At 38.8% G+C, this 19895-nt stretch overlaps 2 protein-coding genes across 2 annotated transcripts; one reads left to right on the forward strand and one right to left on the reverse strand.

Annotated features, from left to right (window-relative positions):
• Positions 1–374: 374 nt before the first annotated feature.
• On the reverse strand, positions 375–3992 carry LOC147056918 (uncharacterized). Its single transcript, XM_085912667.1, has 8 exons — positions 3939–3992; positions 3720–3764; positions 3449–3508; positions 3192–3245; positions 3067–3093; positions 2916–2981; positions 2717–2779; positions 375–2415 (listed from the first exon to the last, which is right to left on the reverse strand). The coding sequence occupies exons 1-8, from the start codon at positions 3990–3992 to the stop codon at positions 481–483; spliced, it is 2304 nt and encodes a 767-aa protein (XP_085768793.1). The 3' UTR covers positions 375–480.
• Positions 3993–7423: 3431 nt separating this feature from the next.
• On the forward strand, positions 7424–14312 carry sparcl1 (SPARC-like 1). Its single transcript, XM_085912592.1, has 12 exons — positions 7424–7617; positions 7889–8469; positions 9843–9898; positions 9984–10037; positions 10154–11056; positions 11847–11940; positions 12273–12394; positions 12528–12648; positions 12728–12864; positions 13026–13174; positions 13298–13446; positions 13635–14312. Exons 3-12 carry the CDS (start codon positions 9845–9847, stop codon positions 13661–13663), a joined length of 1812 nt encoding a protein of 603 aa, XP_085768718.1. The 5' UTR covers positions 7424–7617; positions 7889–8469; positions 9843–9844; the 3' UTR covers positions 13664–14312.
• The last annotated feature ends 5583 nt before the right edge of the window (positions 14313–19895 follow it).

Raw genomic sequence — 19895 nt, forward strand, 5'->3', positions numbered from 1 at the left:
TAGGTTTTGACCGATGACGCAAAAGTGATCCAGACTACGCAAAAGAACACGCGGTCTTGGCGGTGTTACTATCACGCTCGAACCAAATGAACTAGCCGGTTACACCGGTGCAGGCCGCAATTTTTGTTACATCTATTTTTTACATATGTTGTATGCAGGGGGAATGCATTCAGGAATATGCATTATTTAGATTGGAGGCATAGTTTGCTAGTTAACTGCTGCACGTTGTTGTAAGGATGACATCGGTAAATAAAAATTAAAGATTTATTTAAGACACACAAAATGCAGTCAACTGTAGAGACACTCTGCCACCAGGTGAAGACAGGAGCAGAAAATAAATCAGTAAACACACATGATAACATTATGATGCCAATATCAACATTCAGGAGTAGAAAAAAATAGCTTATGTTCCACCTGTCACCACCAAACAGCGTCTTCAACAGTCTTGCAAATGATTTAGGAGAATTGCTTTAGGTGAGGTCATCTTCTGCGCAGCCGTAACTCCATGTCGTCTTCATCTGGCACCAAGAGATTGTCCACTGAGTTGTGAGCATCATCGCCGATGTCCTGGAAGAAATACTCCTCACTCTCACAGCTCTCGTCCCCATCATTACAGTCTGTGGCTTTTTTTTGGTGGACCTCATTGCTTTCATGACTGTTGTCTTTGGCCTTACTAGTTTCACTGCTCTCATGGCTGGTGCTGTCCTCGCTGGTCTCACTGCTTTCCTGACTGCTGGTCTCACTGGATTCACTACTTTCATGACTTTTGCTCTCTGTGGATTCGTCGCTGGCCTTTGAGGTTCCATTGGATTCACTGCTTTCATCACTGGACTCACTGCTCTCTTGACTAGTGGATTTCTTGTCCTTAGTGGTGCTTTCCGGACTGGTGGTCTCACTGGATTCACTGCTTTCATGCCCGGTGATGTCACTGGCCTTAGTGGTACCACTGTTTTTGTGTATGATGATTCCACTGGACCCACTGCTTTCATGACTACTAGTGTCACTGGATTCACTGCTGTCATTTTTTACATCACTGGTAATGCTGGTCTGAGTGGTTTCGTCACTGGTGCTTTCACTGCTGTCAATCACACTTACCAGCGAGGCCTTGACATCATAGTTGACCTTACTGATCTTGAATGCATCACGGGTTTCACCACTAGGAATATTACTGGCCTTGTTACTCGTATCTGCCTCCTTGCTTTCACTACTGGTCTCATCACTGCCCTTGCTGATCTGACCAGCTTCCCCACCATTGAGTCCGATTTTGTAAATAACTTCACTAACCAAAGGGGCTTTGCCGGCATAACTTTTGTCATCGGTTAGACTTGACCCATTGCCGGTGCTCTCATTAGACTCGCTGCTGTCACTGGCCTTACCAGTTACCAGTTGATTGCTCTCAGTACTGGTGCTATTACTGGTCATGCTGGTCTCTTCACTGCTGCTTTCACTGCTGCTGTCAGAGCTACTAGTGGCCTTACTGGACTCAGTGTTTTCATCACTAGAACTCTCGCTGCTGTCTGTCTCAGTGCTTTCTTGACTTGTTTCACTGCTTTCACTACTTGTGTCGTTTCTGGCCTCACTGGTCTCGCTGCTCACACTGCTGGTTCCATCATGCCCCTGGTCGGTCTGACCAAGTTCCTCAATGATACCCCCGCGTTTGTAAATAACTTCACTTACCAATGGGCTCTTGATGGTATAACTTTTGTCATTGGTCTGACTTGATCCATTGCTGGTGCTCTCATTGGACTCGCTGCTATCGCTGATGTCGCTAGTCACACTTGTAATATCACTGGTCTGAATGGTTTCTTGACTGGTGCTCTCACTACTGTCAATCGCATCACTTCCCAATGAGGTCTTGATGGCATAGCTTACTTTATTGACCTTAACTGTCTGATGGCTTTCACTACTGGGATTGTGGCTATCCTTGGCGGAGTCGTTGCTTTCATCACTGGTACTCTCGCTGCTGGTGCTTTCACTGCTTTCACTACTAGTGTTGTCACTGGCCTTACTGGTTTCCGTACTCTCGCTGCTTGTTTCGTTATTACCCGTTAAGATCTGACCAGGTTCCTCACCGTTGCTCTCACTGCTGTAAATAACTTTCAGCGGGCTCTTGATTGTATAACTTTTGTTGTCAGTTTGACTTGGTCCATCATTGTCACTTTTGGTGGTTTCATTCGATTCGTTGCTGTCACTGCTCTGGGTGTTATCTTTTTTGGAGTCGTCATTGCTGGTGCTGTCACTGCTGTCAGTCGCGTCACTGGCTTCGTTGCTTTCGCTACTGGTGCTCTCATCACTGTCAACGGTGATGCCGACTGTGTCTCCGTCCTCGCTGGTGGTGTCGCTGATGTCAGCTGCCTGGTGTGCCGACTGACTTACGACTTGGTTGTCAGAACTCGCAGAAGCTGGATTCAAACTCTGAAAAAAAAGAAGAAAAAAAAAGAAGGCTTTATGTTACTTGAGCTATTTTTTTTTCCACCAGTAGCTTTGGGCTTGATTTCAGTATTCCACCATGTGGCTTGCATGCACATAAGCTGAATCCATCCATTTTCTATCCCACATGTCATTAAAGTTCCGAGTAGGCTTAAAAAGTCCCCAATGCAAAACAAATGTGAGGGTAATTTTTCAAAACTCAAAATAAACCAAAAGAACAAGTGAAAAGAATACATCTGAAAATGATGCCTTTACTACATTAAGTCATATATGTCGAGTAAATTACCTGTTGGTACTGTTGCATAAAATACTGATAGGATCGTGGATCATAGGAACCTTCACTCTGAGCCTGAAAGAAATGAACAGAGAGGCATTTAATAATACTCTTTACCATCTCCATTATTGGGCATGTTCTTTTGATAAAAAGGCTCAAAATTGTGCCTTCAATGCAAAAAAAAAAATCATAGTTATATTCAGTACAATACCTGCTGGTAGTATTGGTAAAAGTACTGCTGATAAGATTGTTGATCATATGAGCCTCCAGCTTGAGACTGAAAGAAATTAACAGGGACATTTAATGATATTCTTTGACAATTTAAAAGTTTATCACTGTCAACTATGGGCAGAAACACTCACCTGATGTTGCTGATTTTCTTCAGAGCTCTAAAACCCACAAAAGAAAAGGAAAAATAGAATATCTCAATATGATGCCTTTAGCAACAAAACAATATCATAATTTAGTTACTTGTTGAGTAAAATACCTGCTGGTGGTTCTGGTAGGGGGAAGGTTGATGGGATTGTGGATCATCCAGAGACTGGGAGAAATTAACACAGAAAACCTTTAAAGATCTTTTTGAACACCAACATAATAACTGCTGTGTTCTTCTTAGGGACCCATACAATGCACATTTTTTTGGTTTTGTTATTCAGATCTCCAAAACACCCCCAATAAGAGGAAAAAAAAAATCTCAAAAGATTTGCAAATGACATAAAATCATATTTAAGTGAGGTAAATTACCTGCTGGTGGTAGGTGGAATGTTGGTTGGATTGTGGAACATGTGAACCTCCAGTTTGAGACTAAAAGAAATGAACAGGGAGGGACATTTAATGATACTTTTCAACATCAACATCATTACGCCGGTGCATTCTTTGAAGATTTGTTGCTGTCAGCTGCAGACGAAAAATTTCAAGTGCAGACAATATAATAACTGCACCATTAGTTTAATGATGTGCTGGGTTTCTAGTGTTGAATGAATTAAAAGAAAAGGTAAGAAAAAAAACAACTCACTGATTCACTTGATTCACTTGATTCTGTGACGCCATTCAATGAAATCTGTCCAAAAGAAAAAAGAAAATGACATTTGTTTTCACTGTATGTGATTTTTCTTTTAAAACTCTATAGCATCACATTTAACACGTGACACAGAAATAACATTTTAGTTCAATAATAGCCAAAAAGCCCAAAATTTTACGACTGGAAGTAATTATTGTACATGTATGTACTCACAGGTTTGGCAAATATAGCCCCGATAAGGCAAATTACTAGTCCGACGACCTTCATTCTGTAAAACACATGTATTTCACGTTATTATAAAGCTAGATCATACTCACACAAAGAGACAAAATAGTTAAGATGCGAGCATAATCATCATTTTTTTTAGAATCATTGTTAGAAATAACTCAAGTTAAAAGCAAATGTTTGCATGCAAATTTCAAATATCTAAAAAGACATGACATATTCTGTGTAAAGAAAAAGGCAAACACATTTAACTTACTGAAAAGACACAAAATAAAGATATTCAATATTACCTGAGTAGAAGTAATCAAAGCTTGATGGAGAATCTTTCTTTTCCCAGTCAGCCGGCAGATGAAAAGCTGTCAGAGCTTCAGCTTATATGTGACAGGAGATCGTGAGTGGCAAGCTCGTAGTTGGGACGTGCTGCAGGAAACCCCGAGCTACTCTATATATGCAAACCAAATGATGCTTTTGTTACATCACTTCCTTCCGGATTTCTCCTCTATGGACACGCCAAAATGTTTTTTTGTGCCAGCAATCAAGCTCAAAACACATTTTGGCGGGACGGTGCTGATTACACACACAAACCACAAACAGACACCACAAACGCGCACACACTCACATGCACGCACACACAAAAAGTTCTTACACTTCAAACCAAGTGTCATAAAGTATGAAGGGACTTTATGTCAGCAAGCACATTTTTACAAGTCCAGATGTGTAAACCAAAAAATTGTTCCAAAGACAGACATACAGATACTTTAGATACTGTAGAACACTGGTGTCAAACTCAAGGCCCGGGGGCCAGATACGGCCCGTCACATCATTTTATGTGGCCCGCGAAGACAAATTGTGCATCAAATTTGTGTGTCATTACTAGAATTGCAGATTGTCTTCACTTTTAATAATAGCTTTTATTTTTATTTTTTATATTTGACCAGTTTTTACTCGTCTGATTTGAAAACGAGTTATTTGTCAGTTTGTTCTGTAGCTTTTACTGTATATAATATGAGGTGCTCATAAATCAATTTGGGTTGACAGTCATCATGGCCCTCCGAAAGAAGCTATGACTACAATGCGGCCCGCGAACAAAATGAGTTTGACACCCTTGCTGTAGAAGATGGACGGATAGATGGAAGGATGGATGGATGGATGGACAGATTGACAGACAGATGGATGGATGGATAGATGGACGGATGGACAGATGGAGCGACGGATAGATGCAAACTGAATTTTAAGTTACACAACCCACTCCCTTGTCATAATTACTATAAGGTTTGTGTTCGTCCCTTTGGGTTAAAAAAAATAACAACCCTCTCCCACTCAGAGCGGAAGCATTCTATAGACGAGGTAATACTTGTTTCCTGTTGACTTACATATTCACCACTTGAACCAAAACTGCTGTCTGTTCATGATAATTGAGTCCAGTAGACAGTCTAATCTCTTTATAATTATTTTTGTCTAATCTTCATGCTTGTCTGTGCGACGTCATTGTGTATTGTAGCTTGACTTTATCTGCCCCCAACATTCCAGCCTGCAGGTCTCATCAGATTATTATAGTATGGTTAATTAACCATCATTATTACTTCATTTGCATAAGCAATTACAGTGACAATGAATATGAGTTCTGCAGCCATTGAATATTTTAGTATTCTGACATTCTATTGAAAAGTGGATTGAATAAGTATTGAATACAAAAAACATGTATTATTGCTTTGTTAAAGAAAAAAAAATGAAACAAGAAAAAAAATCTATTCACTTAATTATGAATGACCCATTAGTGTCCATTTTTTGTCATAATTTTAAATTGTTCATATAAGCAAACAATTTTCTCCCCAAGAAACATTTGTAAATGAGATTTGGGGCTACAAGATAAATCGACATCAGGAACACACATCCAAAATATTCTGTATTGTATCTCCGATTTTTCTTATCATTATTTTTTAAATATGAGCCCAAATCATAATTAAATTATGTAACCCATTGTAAATAAGAAATAGTTTGTCATGATGTAACCATAGCCTGTTTTTGGAGCTATGGGATTGGTCTGTGGAAATAACATATGTCGGATACCGAAATAAAGAGGTCTACGTTTCCTGTTTGAGGCTTGTAAAAGTTTCCTGGCTGTCCATATATGGTCTGGCTTTAAATAAAACGAAAGAATTCCTTGTTTAACCTCCTTGGAGTTTGGCTATGAACAAGAAACATGTAATTAGGTTAGGGATGTTCACGAAAGTCTGGAGCGCTTTGCAAACCACAGCCGCCACTCTGTGTCCTGCTTTAGAAAAGGGCGGAGTGAGGCCAAGTTGATTGATGCTTGTTGTGGCACGCAGACATGCGGTTTACTATGTCTGTGTGTTCCTTGTGTGGTTCTCTGAAGTTCGGTGATGCCATGACCTTGGCAGTCACTTTATATATTTGTGAATTTACGCAAGGGGAAATAACTTGAGGCGAGTGAACATTTGCCACGGACTAAAAAAAAAACTTGACCCTAATATGCAATATGGACAAAAGACTGTTGCGTTGATTGAGAAGTTAAATAAAAATTCTTGTCTGGAACTGGATTTTTTTTTGGAAAAGTGAATGAACAATTACTGTTACGTGTTCCAACATACATTGCCCTTGTAGCACACACCTTGAAGTACTTGAAGTACTCTCGGATTGAGCATTTGAACTATGGGAGTGATGTGTCTCTGCTGGTTACAGAAAATAAGTACTGACCATCTGCAAGCACAGAGTCTGGAGTCTGGAGCTATGATTCGACCTTCGAACTGTGGACAGACACGTCAACCGCTAAGTTACCGTGCTGCCCAACAAGGGGCCACATCAAGATCAATTTGCCAACTTCTATTTTCAATCATCTGTCAACAAGGTTTAAATAGGGCCCATTTATCATGGGCACTTTTTTTGACATGAGACTGTTTGTGTTCTGGCCAGTGACAGACATTATGCCTTTTTGAGGATTGAGTGAGGTGAAGAGAATGGTGACATCCAGGCTCTTGAATTCTTGCATCAACGTCACATCAGGTGTGATCTTTCATCATGGGCCCTTGCTTGACCACAAAATTGTCTTTTTATGCTATTTTGTCTGACCCAACCACATCCTGTTTGGCCTTTTGAAACCGTGGTTGGTGGTGCCCTTTTCTTGAGCCATGATTATGCAGAAAGATAGAATCTGGACCTCAAGGACCTCAAATTGACCTAGAAAGTAGGACGTAATGTTTTCAGTGACGTACAAATTTCAGGAACTTGAACTGTTTTTTTTTTAAGCAATCTGTGTCACGACTCGTCCTCGTCCCCGGTTATTTTATTGTGTGGGTTGTCATGGTTTCTGTCTGCATCTGTGTACTCGCCCCTCCCTTCCTGTGTCTCCTCACAATCAATGTACTAATCACAGTCACCTTCCTCTTGTTACCTATCTCGTATTTAAGTCCTGTCTGCGTGTCGCTCCCTGTCGGATCATTCTTTTTTTCTTGTCTCCGACCCACGTCGTTGTCTGTCTGTTTCTGTCTGTCAGTCTGGTTATTGTTTCTTTGTCGTTAAGTTACGTTAGTTTGCTGGTTGTGTTGATTTGTTCCCCTCATCCTCCCCTCCAACTACCTTTTCCCTCAATGAACCCTGGTCCAAGCTGCATTTGGTCACCCTGCTCCACTGATTCTGTGACACTGGGGTGGGTAACAAAATAATACATTTAATACATTATAAATATATATATAGTTGACAAATGTCAATTGAATCCCTTTTCAAGAGCATATTGTTTCTGAAGATTTTAAGAGAATGGTGAATTTTATGTTTTGGGGTGATCCAAGAGGCAAACATTTCTCAGCGGGTATGGCAAAATAAAAGGATGAACATGCTTTTCTTTCTCGGACAGGTTTCATGCATTTATATCATTTTGTACTTAGAATGTTCAGTGAAATGTGTTCTCTGCTTTTTCATAGAGAGCAGTGGCCGGCTGAGTACTGTCTGGGGAACCAAATCCAGACCTTGTGTCAGCACCTTGGTCAAAGGAACTGGCCGGAAATGAACTTTGATGATTTTGGAATGTGGAAGCAGAGAACATCCATAGAGGCTAGCGCATGGAATTGTCACACTGAAAGACCAAAAGTCCATTTTTAAGCGCAATTGGGAAACTAGAATTGAAACAAACATTCAGCCAGTCTGCTGCCATGTCTGGAAAAAGTTTCAATGTGCTCAGCGTGGTCACTGATTGACTTACTGCTGGCCTTGTCTGCTTCTCCCAGTCGAGATGTGTCTGGATTTGAATTCCAGCTTCGTTCTAGAGTTGGTTTTAACGAGAGTTAGGGTTATTTTCTGTGCCCTGTGATCGACTGGTTACAAGTCGAGGGTCACGGGACCCCAACCCATTTGTCAAAATGTTGGCGTGACTGACCCATTGTGTGTGTAGTGTTTGTAGAGTTTGATCCTCGTCTGGGATACAAAAGGACTTTTCCCAAGTTGAGCAGAGGCACACACACTAATGCTTGTGCAGGATTCTCGTTCTTCCAGCAACTTATCTCAGGTATTATTTCATCACGTATTGATGTTTTATACTCAGATTGATCATTTGTGAATGAATTTATCTCCTTTAATGATTACATATATATTGTATCTCTTGCTGGTGTGCTTGTCCCTCATAGTCAAGGTTGAGCGTTGATTATTTTACTCGGATACTTTAGGATTTCTGTGTCGAGGTAATGAATACTGCTATTATATAAACTACAAGTCAGATGTCTAGACTATAATTGTGAAAATGTGCATGTTAAGATATTCAGTGTCTGAGAATTAGTCAAGTGTGGACTAGTTACATAATGAAGCCACCTCACCAGTACATAGTTCACAGCGTTTTATTTTACCCATATATCAATGTGGCAGATGTTCTCGTAGACAGACACTTTATATAGTAATTGCAGCTTGAAGAACTCACATTTATTACCAAAGTCAATTAGGTTGAGAAATTCCCTCAACTAAATAATGCCACAAATGAAAGCTTAAAATATACTGTCTAGACTCGGGGTTGGCAAAGAATAGGCTATGGACCATTTTTTTTTTTTTTTTTTTAATCCGTGTTGCTGATTATTTACATTATCAACAGGCTTTTGATATTTGTTTAGTCAATGAAACATTTTCTCAATGAAATTAGTCAAATAAGCACATTTACAGTATTAATTTTACAATTTAAATAATTTTGTATATATTAATATAATTAACCTGGCTAATGTGTAAAAACTATTTTTACATATACATTTGAAATTCAATTTAATTAAACAATAGAATACTTTATTTTTTGATGATAATATAATATATGAAAGATTATGAGTAAAATAAATAATTTTACATTTTGCTGGGATACCTAAAACACCTATGTTAAAGTTTGGTCAATTTAATATTTTTTTTACAAATTTATACGACCTTTAGTCCCCATATAAGAAATGTGAATTTCTCCATCTATAAATGGAAGTACCAAATAACAAAATTCTTATCCAGTATTTGCACACTTCACAGCCATGTATTGACTTGAACTGCGTGGGTTAACTGGACCAATCCAGAGTACTTTGGTTCTCAGGAAACAGACCCGCTAATGTCTGCTTAGCTTTTCTTCTCCTGCAACAACAACAAAAAGCGACTGTGGACTTAGTCTACTTTTTTCCAGTCTGGTACCCACTTCGTGTTTACTTTAGCTTTAAAAGTCAGGCTCTCTACCATGATGATGGGGGACGGCTTTGCACACAAATTAAATCAAATGTGTGGAATGAAAAATATTTGACTGTTTTGAAATCTGTCTATATGGTTTGTTAAGATTTGTGCTTTAAAACATTTCATTGTCATTTTGTCTGAAGTGATTGATGGAAATATAATTTGTATTTTCTTGTTTGTTTTGATGTATTGTTTCAGGCATGAGGGCCTGCATAGTACTTATTTGCCTTGTGGCTGCAGTATTCCCTTTATCTGTGAGTAGAAAAGTAATTTTGCAGACTATTTAATGAAGTTTTTAAATACAGAGACATAATTATTAACATTTGTAATTTTATACAGGTAGAAAATAATCGTCATGGAAAACATAGGCCTTCGCACAAGGCCAAGGAAAAGGTAAAGTACATTTTTAATGATTTTCCTTTTCCAAATATTATCTAACATTTCTCATGATTTTCCTTTTCCAAATCTGATGTAACATTTTTCATTTATTTTGGTCTTGCTCAAATAAGGACATTGCCATTGAGGAGGCCAACGAGGCGCCAGTCTTACCCACTTTAGTGGCTGTTGAAGAGGGCAACCACGAGCAGGAAGAAGGAGAAGCGAGTGCAGAAGATGACACTGCCGCTGAGAAAAAGAGCAGCCACTCTGAGATGACAAAAAGTGAGGCGGTCCTCTTGAGTGAGGAGGAACTGGTGGACCTTCTCAACAAGGAAGCAGCTGAAGAGGATGAAGCAGAAAAACAAGAGATGGAAGAAGAAGTGACCACAGGTGCAGATGAAAAGAAATTCAGAAAAACAGAAGTACAAGAGGAGAAATTGGCATTGATACAAGATGAGCGGGTTAAAAATGAGAGTGGAGAAGGTGGTGAAATGTTAATAAAAGAAAGCAGAGACTCTGAAGTGGAAATGCAAACCAAGAAAAATGACAAAGAATCTTTAGGAGAAGACAGTGTTGCTTCTTTGGAAGAATCTGAAGGCAGCTCAGAGTCCAAGATAATATCAAATCTTGACTATGCTGGTGATAGCGCAATTATGCTACCTCTAACCAAAGTGGAAGACCACATAGAAGAAACGTTGTCTGTTTCTAAATCAGATATCAAAGAGGATAAATATGCTGGAGTCATAGATGACGATGTAACAGAACCTCAAGGAGCGTCAAGTCAGGTTCAAATCCAAGACAAAAAGGCTAAAGACTCAGAGATGCAGATGCCTGGAAAGGATGAGGAGAAAAGTATTGTTGAGAGTAGAGATGATGCCAGTGGAAAAACAAGGAGACCAAAGAAGAACCAAAGAACAAGGAAACACTCGCCACAAAGGGAGGAAAATCAAGATGAACAGAGCCAAGAGATGCCTCATGAGACTCACAATCACAACACAGTTCAGAAGACAAAGAGGAGAAGAGCAGGACAATGGGTATGGCACACATTGGGGAACCTCCAATGGTGAACACAATCATTTCGATGAAGCTTTCATGTAAAAAATGCAAAAACACAGATTTTTTTTTTTTTTTTAAGTGAATTTATTCTGTAACATTCATAACCATTATTTTATACCAGGAATTCTCAATGGTGTAGTACAAGTAACTAGTTTTTAAATACTTACAATTGTGTTCATAACGGTCGTGGTGAAACGGATAATTTTTTTGCAGAAAACTCATGATGGAGAAGTTCTCCATTTCAATGAGTGTCAAATAGGTGAATCTTCTCAATTTGTGGGCCATCTGGTCTTCTCAAATATTTCAATACAGCCTTAATGTTCAACCTTTTACATTGTTCTTGTGGCTTACAATATTATTACAAACACTCTAAATGCATCTAATTTGAAATGAACACATAGGCCTACTACTTCACTGTAGTTTGGTCATCATGATGGCATTTGGAAAGCTAAGTGTTTTTAGGAGCTACTTAAAGTAAAAAGCTTGAACCACAAATTTAATAAATCACCCTTTGAAGACACTAACAGGAAGATGTTTGTAGGGTGATACTGGCATCTAGTGGTTTTTTTAATGATTATTTCTGGAAGGGCAGTATTGCTGCCTTCAAGTGGCGCAAAAAGTAATTACATGCGTCCATCAAGTCGCTCCTAAAGTAAAAAAAAATGTGACTAAATGTGGTTTAGCTGCAGTAGAAGCCGAGTAAACATTCACACGTCCCTCTACGTTGTTTGCAAACATTTGAATATTTCTCCATATTTCATCCTACAGGGCTCTTTAGTAGGTGTGAACCCAGTGCAGATAAGGGCCAAGGTGGATCTTTACCCGAGTGCCAGGTCCTCTCCTGCTCCAGAAGCCCCTCCTGGTTGGTGTCTGCCAATAACAGCAGCATTCTTTACATTGACTCAATCACTAAACCAACAGTCTCGCAATCTGCTGACAGGCGCATTTAACTAAAACTTCAGCCATTCTTGCTTCATGATTGCAAGCAAAACAAAGCTCTACCAGCTTAAGGGCTGAATGCAGACCCATCAGGTTGAATTTAGTCACTGTACAAGCTTGAGAGGCCATGGTATGGTGCTTTTGACTAATAGCTCACTGGATTTTCAGCAATCGACACTAAAATAAAGCAAACCAGTCGCTGAATGACGTCATTGAGTCACGTGCAATTCATGTTTTTTTTTTGTTTTGTTTCAGATCTATGCGATAATTTCCGCTGCAAGCGTGGAAAAATGTGCATACTTGATCAAGATAAAAAGCCAAATTGTGTCTGTCAGGAACCTTCTCAGTGTCCCTCTAGTTTGAATGACTTTGATCATGTAAGTATGAAACATATCATTTGTGTTTTTTTTTGTCCAACCACATTATTTAATATAAGTAGACTGGACTGTGAGGCAGACATCCTAACAAGACAAACCGTTTATATGGCTCATTGCGATGTAATTTCTGAAGGTTTGCGGTACGGACAATAAGACATACAACACGTCGTGTGAACTCTTCGCCACTAAATGCAAGCTGGAAGGCACCAAGAGGGGACACAGGCTTCATCTGGACTACACAGGACCATGCAAATGTGAGAGAGCGTCAACATTTTACATTAAATTCATGGATGGAAAATAAATGACCTTTTTTTTTTTGTGTGTCTTGCTTAGTGATACCTCCATGTGAGGACACCGAGCTGGTCCAGTTCCCGTTGCGAATGAGGGACTGGCTGAAAAATGTGCTGCTGCAGCTTTATGAACATGACTACGTGTCCCCCGGCTACCTCACTTCCAAGCAACGATTCAAAGCGCGTTTAACTTTTATTTATTTCAAAAACTTTGCCATTGCTGCATTTTCTACCCTTCTAGTTATCTGAACATGAAATATATTTGACTATAAACCACAATAGGAAAAACAAACTAAATATAAAACATAGATGTGAAGTCGTTTGGTCTTTTTTTTTTATAGGTGAAGAAAATCTTTGAGAGCGAGCGACGTCTTCATGCTGGTAATCACTCGGTGGAACTATTGGCTCAAGACTTTGACAAGAACTACAACATGTACATCTACCCAGTGCACTGGCAATTTGCTCAACTGGACCAACACCCATCTGACAGGTTAGTGAAAATAAGTTTTAAGGAACTACTGTATATAATCAACATCTATTCCCTCCAACAGAGGAAAGCACAAAAATAGGATATTACATTCTGTGAACATATTTAATTGTCTTTCCTGTACAGAATCTTGTCCCACTCAGAACTGGCCCCGCTCCGAGTCCCTCTGGTACCTATGGAGCACTGCACCTCTCGCTTCTTCCAAGAGTGTGATGCCGACAAGGACAAGCAGGTCTCCCTTATTGAGTGGACTTCCTGTTTTGGCATCAAGAATAGTAAGAGCACACAACACATGCCAATTTGAAATGAGTAAAGGTCATTGAAGAAAAAAAACATAGCGACTTGAATGAAATTATTGAGAAAGCACTTGCTGCACACTAAGTAATTCATTTATTAGCTACTTAGGAGTTGATCCATGTTTTTTTTGTCAATTTCAAATGCCAATAATTTTGTCTTTCTACAGATGACATTGACGTCAACCTTCTCTTCTAACATCACTTTGTGGCTCACTAATGGACACAAGTTGGCAGATGCTCCCACAATATAACTCAGTTTGAGCATGGATCTTGAGTATATGAACAAAGTTTAGAGACACATTTTTAGCCCAGTAATCGATTAATCAGAGGTTGGGCTGGACCTTTTAACTTTTCCTCTAACTCTAATATTTCACCTTACTCATCTAAAATTATCTATAAAAATATAACAAATCTAGGCTTTCGACTGTGGGGAAGACCATTTTCTGTTCTAGCATGACTGAGCAGAATTTCTCTTGTAAAATAGTCCCTCACGCCAGCTTCACAAGTATGAACAGACAAAATGAGCACAAATTCCAAGATCTGCTTTTCACTGCAAAGAGCAGTCACTACTTTCTTTACTTTTTATGTATGTATTGACCTAGCATCTTAGTAACTATCATATGAGGAAAAACATCCTTTATTATATTTTCTACATTTCATTCTATTCTGTTTTAGATGCCACTCGATTAAATTGTTTTAGTGGACAATGTATTACATGGTAGGCTTCTTAATTACTGTTATTGTCGTTGAATAGATTCTTTTGCGGCGTCACTACGAATGGAAAATTATTTCTGTCAACTATGCAACTTACCTTAGAAAGCTGTTTGCAATCATTAAAAGCTGAATGGAACACATGTTGTGTTGTTGCATCATGTTGGTGAATCCACATTGACTCAAAGACACACATCGAAAGTTAATGCAGGTTTTATTTGTGGCTCAAGTCTTAAGAGGCAGCACTGGGATCAGAACCAATCCTAAACATTACAAGCCGTGTCCAGTTGATTTCAATAACATCCATTCCTAAAACACGATTGGAACATTTTTCGATGGTGACCCCGCTTCATATAAGCAGAGACAGGCAATCAGCTCTTCATCTTCTGTTGCTGCATTGATAAAGAATGTCTTGGTAATGCTGGAATCTGCTTTGTCCTCAGGACGTGCTGAGACATATCTTAACAAAAATAGACCAGCTCCAGGAATCAGTGACAACCATATTGCGCAAATATTGACCCAACTTAATGGATGGCAGCACACATTTTCTGGTGGAATTCCCCAGCAGGGTGGAACCTCTCAAGTGGGCCAAACAGGACCTGATGGGCCAAAGCAGCTGGTTGCAGCAGCCCATGCTGGGGAAGACCCACAGGTGAATTGCTGGACACATGGGGATCTTAGTATTCGCTGGTAGCGGGAAGGCGGACACTAAAAATCAGGAGTCAGTGGGGGATAGCAGCTCGCCACAGGAGGATGCAATCACCTGCCACGAGGGCAGAAGATGAAAAGCAAGAGAGCTCCAGGCCACTGAGGAAAAGGAGATGAGGCCTCTCAAAATGAAGCATTCTACATTCTCTCAACACAATATACTTTGTGAGTCATTGTGATGAGGACTAATATGAAAATGTTAGCCTAACAATATGATTGCTCAGGTCATTTTTGAACATTTATGGGGGGGGAACTTCAACAAATTCAGCAGGGTCCAATTTCTAAACAGCCATGATGCTTCGAAACTTATGACACTCTTATACAGCAAGAAATTAAATATACTAAACAAATGAGTAAAGAGTGCTCACTTTGCATGATGATTTGCAGGAAGTTGTTTTCAGATTAGAACAACTTTGAAATCAATGAGTGCCACCGAAACGATTGGTGGTTCCACTAGAGTTTAAATTTAAATAATTCATAGTCCACCCAAGTTAAAAGTTTTTGCAAAAATTTATCATTTTTCAATCATTTTTAGAGGCAGCTGCATAGCATTTAGTGAATCCAGATATTGTCTTGTACACTAATCTATTGTGTTACTGTTGTAAACAATATGAACTGATGCCACGGGGAACATCATCCATGTCTTATTGGGCGAGCACACTTTTTACCAAAATGGATTGAGCTCATTGAAATTGAAGAGGGATACATTTCGGTTCGAGTTAAGATCTCAACGTCCAAATAAAACTGCAGTTAGAGCCCATCTGTGAGTTGTGTTCCCAAGATACACATACACGCACAGAAAAACAATATCTGCAGAGAAACAACACGTAATTCAATGTCTCCACTTGTGAGATATTCAGAAATAATAAAGCAGCATTTATTGATAGAGTGCTGGCTTTGTTCTCACCTGTAGCACTTGCCGGCTCAATCTGGCTTTTCAGCGGCTGCTCTTCAGAATGAAAACAATGTGTCCTTTCATCACTTCTTTCCAATGACACCACCAAATGAAAAACATTGTATACCATAATATCACGTTGTGATCGAGGTTATATTCAAGAGTGAGCGACTGTCAGCGGATTTGTGATGCCATAATCCTGCAAAAACCTTGGATGGCTCGCTTAGATTTTTCTTAGAAATAGGCAGGTAGGAAAATATTGCTTTATTTAGTTTCATACTGGATAACTGGAAAAATACTGCAGCAATTTGCACATAAACAATTAAAAAGGAATTTCGCCAAAGTCTATTTCCTCAATAAGAAAAACTTGATACCAACGTTGCATTTTTATATGAAAAAAGGCCAACAACTTACATGTATTCATCTTCAAATCTCTTTGTATGAACATGTACACATGCCCACAAAGTGGAAAAAGCTGATGGCTTCAGAAAAAAAACTGCAAAATTTAATGATTTATGGTCATGTCATAACAACCTGACAAAAAGTTTTTATTCATGGAGAAAAACAAAACCAGAGAGGTCGCATGATTGAGGCTCAAATGTAACATCTGTGTTTTCATCCCAAAGGCTCGATACTCGTACATACTTGTTTGATTTAGCATCTAGAGAAATATTATTACCTGGGGCAACAAATGCAGGCAGATGCAAGCTATCGATTCATTCTTGTATTTTATAGCTGAGAATTGAGAGAAACGTAAAAATTTCAGTGACAAAAAGGAGAAATGGAGCATCATTTGTCAAAGGACACAAAAATGGTTGTGTTTTCCTCATAAACACAAAAACTGTATCAAGACAGATGTCTTGGAAAGGTTTGGGACTTCCAGTGTCATACAAAAATGGCCAGTATTATCTCTGGACCATGACTGTAAATGATCAAAGTTAATTGTCGTGTTTTATAGCAACAAGACGAAATAGAAATGAATAGCTTGTGCTTGATTCTCCCAGGTGGCTAGCCAGAAAGCTCTACATCAAACACCTGGATGGAATATAAATTCCTTAATGGAAAAGAAATTATCATGCTCTCCTCCAAATGCCCAAATTGTGATGATTTGAGTCCATTACCAAATGCAAGTCTGGAATTATTGTAAATAGACCAAGACCTGTCAAACAGACACAGAGAAATCCAAAACTTCACTGTGAAATGGGTTTACCTTTTTTACCTTATCTTTTTTCCAATGATTGGACAAATTCCATCAACCTCAATTTTTTTTCAGATATTATATCTATCTATCTATATATATATGAACTTGAGAGCCTTGACCTTTAAGCCTAAGGCTTTTTTTTTTTTTTTTTTGCTGAGTCAACCTCATGTTTGATTAAATGTGTGTATTCAACGTGTTTTCAATGTCAACTCACTGAAGCTATTCAAAAGCTCATGGATCTCCAACGAAGGTCTTACTTCAGGGCTGAATCTAAACAGTTACGCGTCCATTAATTATTTTATTCTTTATATAAACATTTCAAACTCCTTTTAGTAGCTCTCGTAGTCTGAATTAAAGTTTCAAGAGCCAAAATGAAGTTTCTTCCTTTGTTCCTTTGCTTGATCCATCCGTCTATCAGCGTGACTACAAAATCCCTTCTGATTCTCTGATGTTTTTGTTGTTCTTTGACTCGAAATGTCACTGATATAATGCTCCCACAGCGGTGTCATCACCAAAGCAGCAGTGAGTCTGAAAGTAATAAGTCTCACAGTCATGAGTGAAGGCTGGCATTCTGGACATAGATGGCAATAAAACGATCCTTTGCAAATATTTGGATTTGCACACCCCACAGACCACAGCTGGCCCATGAGAAGACAACAAGTGACACATTCTTTTTGAATATCCCAAACAACAAGGAATACTGGTAAATAGATTCTGAAAATGATTGTATATGTTGAGCAGAATGTTGTCATTAAAGTGATGGGCTGGAAAATGACAATCTTTTACTCTTTCTTGCAGATGATAGTCATTTTATAATATTATTTCGATTGCTTGGTGAAATGTTGCCTTCACAATTAAGTCATATGAAATTCACTCTCTACTGGCGCTGTGGGTTTATAAATGAGCCAGTAATGGCTTTACACACAGCTACAATGAGTTTTCGGGACTTGATCGATTAATATTATCTAATGTCGTTTTCTTCTAAAATGCCATCACTGTTTGCCATGTTAACAAAATAGGGACTCACCATTGGCCAGAGAGCTGTTTTTAATATCATAGCCTTGGGTTGTCCAAAAGGTCCCAGTCAATCATTAAAACATCATTTTTGATGCAGCGATCTTAGCCATTATGAAGAGGTACCTAAAGCTGTGTCCATTGTAACTTTGGGCAGAATCTGTTTAAATAGGGTATAAATATGGTGCCATATTTAACATGAGAACAAAAGAACAAGATCAACATGGGTTCTGAATCATGCCTGATCCTTTAAACAGCATAATTGTTGCTTCACTCATTTCTGCACTCCGCGTTCCATTTATCATGACTCAGCATTACGTGCAACCCGTGCACGACATTTAGCCACAGCAAAGTTTGACAGCATTTATATGGAGTGGTGAAAGAACAGACTATCTCATAAATAAAAGTGCAAAGAGATGTACTCGTCTGAAGTCAAGCCCCGGCTCAAGCCTCTACATGTCGAAATGACATCACTGCAATGTGCTTTAGGCAGCTGAAGTTGATGGTCGTCGTGTTTTTTTTTTCCAAAAGTCCCTTAACTGCTGTTCAAACTTTGAGACATCAGTCTTTGTTCGCTGTAGTGCTCGAGTCCATCATAGAGAACATTTTGGGGTTTTTAATATGAAGTGATATTTTTGCATTAGCCACTGACACTAGCCCCCCAAGTCTTACATCAATTATATATTCGCTCTACAACATTCTTCAGTCATTGAATTTTGGTTATCTAGGCACGAGAATAAAATAAAAAATAAAAAATGGATATTGCAGCATTTGGAGAGATAAGAGCCCAGCTCAGTGCGCACAAAACACACACAAATAAACACTCACAGTCATAATACAAAGAGAAAATCTCATTCCAGTAAGCACACACCACTGTTGTTTGTTTAACAGTATTTTCTGAGATGGGCACAGTTTGCCATTTCATCCCACCCAGCGAGTGACTGCTCGTATATTTTGACACCAGTAGAGAGACGATGACACATCAGCTTCACTCACAGGTGCTGATGTGATGTCTATTGAACTGCGGACCAAAACAAGCAGATGGGACTATTTAGTGGATTTTCCACATCATTGCTTTACCCTGATAGAGATATAAGAGGCAATTTGTCTTGTGATACCTGATTGGTTGTTTCACTCTATGAGCAATGCAAATTGTGCCTGCATTTACTTTGATTGAATTTACCCCTGAAGTGCTCCAAGAGGACGTCCCTTGAAAGCAAGCATCGATCCAGAGGGAACTAATCTTTATTGATTTTACTCGGCTTCTCACAATGATGCTTATAATGTTTTGCAATAAAATTGTCAGGTCAGTAACTCGAACCATCGTATACTAGTTCCGTTTACAATTTCAACATTCAAGAACAACTCACAGACACTAATCATCTTATTTTTAATATGAACCACTGTTGTGAGGCGAGGGAGGCGCTATTATTGTTCTTATTATTTGCAAGCTAACTCACATTTGTGCAACCACATGACTTTAGTTGTTTATTTGTACTTCCTTTTCTCCAATAGATTGGAAAAATGAGTTGAAAACATTTTAGATTGATATCCTTTTTTATTTATTTTTGTTATTTTTTTTTTTGAATTTGACCTTTATTTACCCAGGCAAACAATTAAGAACAAGTTCTTATTTACAACTGCGGCCTGACCCAAAGAACAATGGCATATATTGTTTTGTAATAAATAAAAAAAAAGGCAAATAACAAGGTTGTTTGGACTTTTTACATCCACTGGGAAGTCCACCCTCAACCCCTCAGGTGATGCCAAGAGAAACTTTTTAATCACACGTTGCACGTTCGACAAGTTAGCATCTATAGGTAGAAAGAAAGAAAGAAAAAAAAAAGTACACACGTATTTCTCCTATTTTATGTCATGAATCTTTGGCTTCGCAGCATC

This window comes from Syngnathus leptorhynchus, chromosome 5 (assembly GCF_054491065.1).
Source record: "Syngnathus leptorhynchus isolate UIUO chromosome 5, UIUO_Slep, whole genome shotgun sequence".
Lineage (NCBI taxonomy): Eukaryota > Metazoa > Chordata > Actinopteri > Syngnathiformes > Syngnathidae > Syngnathus > Syngnathus leptorhynchus.

What these genes read in the sequence shown, in the direction of transcription:
- LOC147056918 (XM_085912667.1), bottom strand. Translation starts at nt 3,992, where the DNA reads ATGAAGGTCGTCGGACTAGTAATTTGCCTTATCGGGGCTATATTTGCC. An exon ending in AAGAAAATCAGCAACATCAG is followed by an intron (nt 2,982 to 3,066) that starts GTGAGTGTTTCT and finishes AATTTCTTTCAG; the next exon opens with TCTCAAGCTGGAGGCTCATA. An exon ending in TTATGCAACAGTACCAACAG is followed by an intron (nt 2,416 to 2,716) that starts GTAATTTACTCG and finishes CTTTTTTTTCAG; the next exon opens with AGTTTGAATCCAGCTTCTGC.
- sparcl1 (XM_085912592.1), top strand. Translation starts at nt 9,845, where the DNA reads ATGAGGGCCTGCATAGTACTTATTTGCCTTGTGGCTGCAGTATTCCCT. An exon ending in TGCTCCAGAAGCCCCTCCTG is followed by an intron (nt 11,941 to 12,272) that starts GTTGGTGTCTGC and finishes GTTTTGTTTCAG; the next exon opens with ATCTATGCGATAATTTCCGC. An exon ending in GACCAACACCCATCTGACAG is followed by an intron (nt 13,175 to 13,297) that starts GTTAGTGAAAAT and finishes TTTCCTGTACAG; the next exon opens with AATCTTGTCCCACTCAGAAC.